Source organism: Sinocyclocheilus rhinocerous, unplaced genomic scaffold, assembly GCF_001515625.1.
Source record: "Sinocyclocheilus rhinocerous isolate Xijiao unplaced genomic scaffold, SAMN03320098_v1.1 scaffold1088, whole genome shotgun sequence".
Taxonomy (NCBI): domain Eukaryota; kingdom Metazoa; phylum Chordata; class Actinopteri; order Cypriniformes; family Cyprinidae; genus Sinocyclocheilus; species Sinocyclocheilus rhinocerous.
In genome coordinates, this window is record NW_015662001.1 from 157,516 (window position 1) to 165,099 (window position 7,584).

The 7,584-nt window shown below is 38.5% G+C and overlaps 1 protein-coding gene across 1 annotated transcript in view; it reads right to left on the reverse strand.

The window, feature by feature from the left end:
- The window catches only part of LOC107727241 (double-strand break repair protein MRE11A-like), a 142,636-nt gene that overhangs the window by 114,871 nt on the left and 20,181 nt on the right, over positions 1-7,584 (reverse strand). Inside the window, exon 4 of the mRNA XM_016537046.1 lies at positions 6,022-6,109. Coding sequence (XP_016392532.1) covers positions 6,022-6,109 — 88 coding nt within the window. The remainder of the gene's footprint in view (positions 1-6,021; positions 6,110-7,584) is intronic.

Below are 7,584 nucleotides of genomic sequence, written 5' to 3' on the forward strand. Positions count from 1 at the left end.
AGTCAAAGATACGCGGAATATTGTTTATTTGAATTCTGGCGCTTTCTCGTGACGCACGCTGTGACGCACCTGTCATCTGATGGGGACGTAACTTAGCGATCGGCTTTTTTCACAAATAATTTTTAAAAAATTCAACATTTTTCATATGTGTGTGTTTTGTGGGGAATGTGGCTGTATCTGCATGATTACAATCTGTATGACCGCACATCAGCGTGTAATTACTGTGTGTATGACAGCCATCAGTGTGAATGCGGTCTATATGAATAGAGTGTGATTATTGACTATATGGTCGGCCATCTGTATAATTACCATCTGTATGACCGGCCATCAGCACTGTATGACTGTATGAGCAGCTATCAGTGTGAATGCTGTATGTCCAGTGGAGACAGTCTCAGAAAAATGGTTGCAGGAATCTAATTTTTCATGGTATCTATGATCAGAACAGAACGACAAGGCAAAGGACTATGGGAAACAGAGTTCAAAACATGTAACAAAGAAACAGGAAGAGCGCCCTCAAGTGGCCAGTCCAGGGCACCACAACCAGACACTGTGACAATAGGCAATTTGGTTCTTTCTCATTATTTGACTTAGTGGGAGCAAATACAGGCTAAACAAGAGCGGTGCAAGAATTGAGCCTTGTGGGACTCCGCATGTCATGGACGTCCATGTAGACTTACTTAAAAGTCCTTCTTAAAGAGTTCTGACTGCTCTTTTCGAATATCATTCTTCCCCACATGGATGATGATTCGATTCGCAGTCTGGTGCTTCATTAGAATTTTCCGAAGTTCCTTGTTTACATCAGAAACGGTTGCTGCACAAGTCTTGTCATAGCCGTATCTGGGGTAGAGGATACTATGGCAGCAATACGAGAAACTCGTGACAATCTGATGTCTCTACTGCCTTTGGGTCTCGCTCCCTGTTTGTGCCATCGATTAGTGTGACAATCAGTTTCGGCTTGTTCCTCTACACTTGGTATAAACTGTTGAGATTGACTAGGTTCATGGGACTCACCGGCTGTATGCTGAGGGGGTCCGTGACGACTGCTGAGTGTTCTGCCTGTTTTGGAAGTCCAGCAAGTAACTTTGTTTCAAGAACCGCAATCCTTTGTAGAAGTTTGTGGCAGTTTATGCAGCAAGTAAATTCAACAGGAGGCATTTTCTTTCTCTTCTGTTTGAATGTAGACAGCTGTGTTTTCCAGTCTCCGGAAAGTAAGCTGCTGGCAGTGGGAGGCAAAGTCTTAATTTTCGTGGTATTATTCCAGTCCCAAAGAGTTTTTAGTTTTAGTGTTTGTGCCAGAAATGTGTTGTTTGAGCACTGTGCTGATCTGCTGAAGTAAAAATCTGAGAAAAATCTGAGAAAAGTACAGAAATAGGAAGCAAAGCGCAGAGCAGTAAGCAAGAACGTCCGAAAGCTAGTTATTGTTGACCAAGTTGGTTTGAGTGTCTGACAGAAATACAGTTTTTTGATATTCCATAACAGATACAAACAATAACGGTCCCCGAAGAAATGAGACGTAAACAAAGGAATTACCTTCCATATTACAACATTATTGCTTCATTGGACTAAAAGTGCTCTATGGGATGTTGTTCAGTGGTTACAAATACAAGCTTTCCATTGAAAAACAGTGATCTATCGTTGATGCTTGAGGCTTAGACCTTTAGAATGATATATAGTTTGTCAAGATTAATTATGTCCCTTTTCATTTAATCTATTCGTAAACATTGACACGTGCAAACAAAGAGCGTTCAGTGCGCCGGCGTCCAGGTGCGGGTTAACAGGTTAATCTGGAATTGGTTTGAAAAGTAAATTATGCATAGGAAAAACCTTAAAGACATTGTTCTAAACGTTGACTTTAGGCTATGCAAATAGACCTCATGCCAGAGAGGGGCTATACCATGGCCACCTCCGACAGCATTGGCCAATCAAAACGCTGGATCTGAAAGGAAACATGTGGAAGACGTTGCGGCCCAGACGCGGAACATCACTCTTTCCAAACATCTTTCCAGAAACCATTGGCATTAGTGTCTATTGTCAGTTTATGATTATCTAATTTGCATTAGATTTTATATAACTGATGCCAGTTAATAAATAATCTCTCAATTTATTTGTTGAATCTAGAATAAGGTTTACCTTATTAATTCCGATAATTAATAATGATAATTAATTAATGATAATTAATAATAATTAAGACGATAGGCTGCTCGCATCTCAGCTTGTCTAACAGACATTTCTTGCTGGATGAAGGACCATCACCTTCAACTCAACGTTGCCAAGACAGAACTGCTTGTGGTTCCAGCAAACCCATTGTTTAATCACAATTTCACCATCCAGTTAGGCACATCAACCCGCGCCGTTCTCAAGCCCGCCCGACGCCGCTCACTCTAGCCGCCGGCCTCCGCTCACTCTAGGCCGCCGCGGGTTTCGTTGTGAAAGTGAAACTACTTTGTTTGGTCTTTTGCCGGCCTCCGCTCACTCTAGCCCGCCTTGTGTGTTTCGTTGTGAAAGCGAAACTACTTTGTTTGGTCTTCCAAAAGAGGACACGACTAGAAATCAGTGGTTAAGTTGTATTTACAACACTGTTCCAGAACAGTTCAACCCAAATATTCAGATGTGTGCAGCACATTTTATGGAGGACTGTTTCCTGATCCTGGTAGAGTAGACTACAATGCCGGTTGTTCTGACTCACAGACTGTAAGTACGTTTTCATTTTAAGGATTTGCCACTGATGATTCAAACGCGAGTTTTGAGCAGTGTAGAGTAGCGCTTGTTGTTTGTCGTTTCTCTGATCACAAATGCAGACATGGTTTTATGTTTACGCGGCGCTATATGTCATTATAATCCGTAATTATGTCCCTACTGGATGCAACAAATGCCTCGTTTATAATGGGTTTTAATGTTTTTGTCTCGTCGCTCCGGCCGGACAGGGCATCACAGTATGGTAAGGGGCGTAACATTTCCTTCACACGCTTGAGGTATTCGGCCAATCACAACGCACTGGATAGCTGGCCAATCAGAGCACACCTCGCTTTTCAGACCGATGAGCTTTGTAAAAATCTACGCGTTTCAGAAAGGCGGGGCATAGAGGAGAAACAATAATGTACAGTATGTGGAAAATAATGCGTTTTTTGAACCTTAAACCGCATAAACACATTTCATTACACCAAATACACAAAATAATGTTCTTTTTAGCAACATCATATGACCCCTTTAATAATGAAGAAAAATGTGTATATGTCACAGTATGCTATATATCAGCTCTTAAAAGACAGTACTGACATTCAGTCTCAAGTTGGTTCAGTTCAATAACTGTGCTCAATTATTAATTATGACTACAATTCAGCTATAAGCAGCTCTGTAGAAGACAAAAATGTCACTATTCAACGAGTCAGTTCAGTGTTGATTCAATTCAGTTGAATAAGTGTTGATGTTGCGAAATCTGTCAATTATGAAACATTCAATTCAGCTACAAATGCAGTTCTACAGAAGACAAAAATTTAATTATTCAGCTAAATTCAGTGCAAGCTTTGTCCTCGTCCGAAAGTGTTAGTGTAGTCAAATATACAGTATAATATTACTGGATATAAAGTGTCTTTTAAACCCCAACTAAGCAAACCAAAGGCAACAGTGGCAAGCAACTCAAACAAACATCAGGTGACAGAAATGGAGAAAAAAAAACCTTGAAAGAAACCAGGCTCAGTCAAGGGTCCAGTTCTGCTCTGGCCAAAGAACGAACATGGTATGATGCAGGCTACATCACAAGTCAGAATTGTAGATTGATATTATTCAAACATTTTGCATCAGCTCCTTCTGATTGAAGGTCAGAAAACGACGCGCTGACATTTGACTGAATGGAAGAGTTGTAGTCTGTCCAGCAGATTGAAATATGAAGGTAGAGTTGCCATTTAGTCAGTAGTGGATGACTTAGCTTAGCAATGACCTTAAGCACGATGATCGTGATTCTTGTTAAAACTGTGATGCATTCCTAGTTGGTCCTGGCATGACGCATTAATAGGTGGCCATAGGGACCTGTGGCCAGAAATGTACGGCTCACCTGGCTGCAACCCTTTCCATTATTGACTAAAAACTGCTCAATTTATGCTCTAACTCTGGCAACAAATACGCAGTTCTCAGCAATTAGTTACAGTGTATTTTTTGGGGGGGGTTGGTCCCGGACCTCCCATAAGCATTAAGCGATCCGCCATAAGTCCCAAAAAGGAGTTATTAGGTTTTCTCAACGATAATGAGGACAAGACAAAAAGAAAAAAAAGAATCATATTTAATTTAAACACACCCAAAAATAATATGACGAGAGAGAGAGATTAAATGTGCTTAGTTTGCTATTACATTGATTTTTGTTGAGAAATGTCTTTGTGAAACGGAAAGAAAAAAAGTAAATTAAAATTAATATATATGAGCGTTGCCAAGAGCGTTGACACAATCTGAACATTAATGGTTATAAATTAATTATTAAATTAATTGTCTTAACTGGTTGACTTATTGTACCACGACTATATGTGCTAGCACATACTGTATACATAACATGGCTGATCTTTGCCACATTTTAGATCCACTTCTTCATGTACAAAACATAGTCAATGTGTCACATATTGCTGTTTTTCACCTCTAGAGGGTGCTCTTAAACTGTAGAACCAAAGACTTGCAGATGTAGACAAGCAGAAAAAAAAAGTTCCTTAAAAAACAGCTGTCAATTAATCAGTAAAAATGATATATCAGCAGGGGTGTGAAGTAACGAATTACAAATACTCACGTTACAGTAATTAAGTAGTTTTTATCAGTCAGTTAGTCAGCTAGCTGTGTTTCCCAACAATATATGCAGCAGATGGTTATCAGGGGTGTGAAGTAATGAATTACAAATACTCACATTACAGTAATTAAATAGTTTTTTTTATCAGTAATTGTACTTTTTTGAGTAGTTTAAAAATTTTGTACTTTTACTTGAGTACATTTTAAGTGATGTATCGGTACTTTTACTCAGCTATTTTCCTCTGTTTGTGGTCGTTACATGCTTATTTTAATTTTATTTTTATCCATCAACGTGATTGGACAGAGAGATAGTAGGTCTCATGACTTTTGTCACAGCAAATTGTGCATAGAAAACTTTAACCGCCAACTGTTTATCATGGCTGCTGGAAGTGCATTTTTCAAGCATCAATTCAGTTGCATCTTCCTCCAACTTAATATGTTAAGGTAAATTTCGAATTTCTGCTTACTAAATGATTAGTATATATGCTTGCCTATCTACACGGCCTGAAATTGGGTGTGAGGTTGCGGGTTTTGCATACAGTGTTAACTCCCGCAAGTGCCACGTTCGGTAAATTCCCACTCACTTATAAGACGCGCGATCTGCGCTGCCTCGTCTCTCTCTCTCTCTCTCGCGTGCGTTCTGCAGCGGTCACTTGGATAAGTCAACAGCATATGCTGTCTCAGTGGCCTTACAGATGATTTTAAATCTATTTTTTCAAACTTTATGATTTAAATGGGGATGATTGTACTGAGAATAACTTTCATCTTTTCTTCAACTGAATACTGTTTCTGTGCTGTTTTGATGTATTTTAAAGAGTTGGCAGTCAAAATTAAAACTGTTGGATGATAGATATTCTTCATTCTTTATGACAAACAAGATAATGTGAATTACAGAATGTACAACGTTTTTAAAATGTATCAATTGCGGTGTACAGTGTTTATTATGAGGGGGTAGAATCCACAGCTCAGTACTCACTACTCAATACTCATGAGTACTTTTAAATAGGCTACTCTTTTACTCTTACTCAAGCAGTTTTTTGGACAAGTACTTTTACTCTACTCACACTACATTTTTTGGAAGGTAATGGTACTTTTACTTGAGTATATTTTTTCAGTACTCTTTCCACCACTGACGGTTAGTGCATAGACTGTGTAAGTGTTAATATTACTAATTAAAAACACAATATATGACAAACACTACCTGAAAACAATATTATTTAATTTGTACAGAGCAGATAAACTGAAGTATTATCTTACCCCAGTTGGGTCATCATGGTTACCATGCACACTGAAGACAGGGATGGAGATGTTGAGATTAGTGTCCAAGTAGTTCACCCATGGAAATCTGACAAAATAAGCAGTGAGGTTAACATGTCTGTCTGTATGTGTACATGTTTGTTTGTTTTTTTATCTCTGTACACTGGAACAAAATGCACATTAAAGGAGTATTTTATACTGAACAAACTTCTATCATTCATCAAACTTTTAATGAAAATTCTGATATTTAATGTGGGTCAGTTTACAAGACAGGTGCCGTTTGTGGTGTTAAATGTGCTTGAAATCTTCTTTTGTGTTAACAGAAGCAGGAGTGCAGTAATTGTGAATAAAATATACATTTTGATAAAATATTTGTTGAGAAATCAAAATGTATGCAAGAAATTATATTTTTATGAGAAGTGAAACTGGAATAGGATTGTAACAGAGCACCTTACAAATACAAAGAAAACACAGTAACAAAGTATATTTTTATAATAAAATTAGAGTCCGACCGATATGGGTTTTTTGGGGCCGATACTGATATTAGGGAGTTAAAAAAAAAGGCCGATATCGATATATATCGGCCGATATTCTTTGTGTATATTATAGTACAGTACCAGTCAAAAGTTTGGACACTTTCCTATTCGTGTGTCCAAACATTTGACTGGTACTATAGGTCTATATAGAATACAGTATATACATAAACAGAATATACAGTGGTGTGAAAAAGTGTTGGCCCCCTTCCTGATTTCTTATTTTTTTGCATGTTTGTCACACTTTAATGTTTCAGATCATCAAACAAATTTTAATATTAGTCAAAGATTACGCAAGTGAACACAACATGCAGTTTTTAAATGAAGGTTTTTATTATTAAGGGAAAACAAAATCCAAAACTACATGACCCTGTGTGAAGAAGTGTTTGCCCCCCTCTTAAAACTGCGGTTTATCACACCTGAGTATCGGCTAAACGATATATCGGTCGGGCTCTAAATAAAATGCAACAATCCAACTTGTTTAAAATAGTTTGCCTTTCATGTTTCTCAAATCCAATTAAATTTAATTTTATATAACAGATGGTCTAGCCTGAAAATATGTTTTTTAACGCTACTTGAGATCAGATTTTTCAGAGATTTCAGATTTTGTTGCTGATTTGAAATATGGAATTTAATTGTGAGTTTGAGAGGAACGCGACACCACACTCACTCATGTAATGGCGGCCGCATTACAGCACGCTCACAAAATGGCGACGACAGCAGAGCCTGATCGCAAAATGGTGGACACAACAGTGCCCCGTTCTGTCACAACTGCCAATCACGAGTCAAGTCATCGCTGATCATTCTGAGTCAAGTCAAATCATCACCGATCGTCATGAGGCAAGTCAAGTCACAGCTGATCTTCATGAGTCAAGTCAAGTCACAACAGATCTTCATGAGTCAAGTCAAGTCACAGTTGATCGTCATGAGTCAAGTCAACTCACAGCTTCCATTCCTGAGTCAAGTCAAGTCTCAGCTGATCTGTTAGAGCCTCGTCACATTTCAGCTGTTCGTCCAGAGTCACGTCACG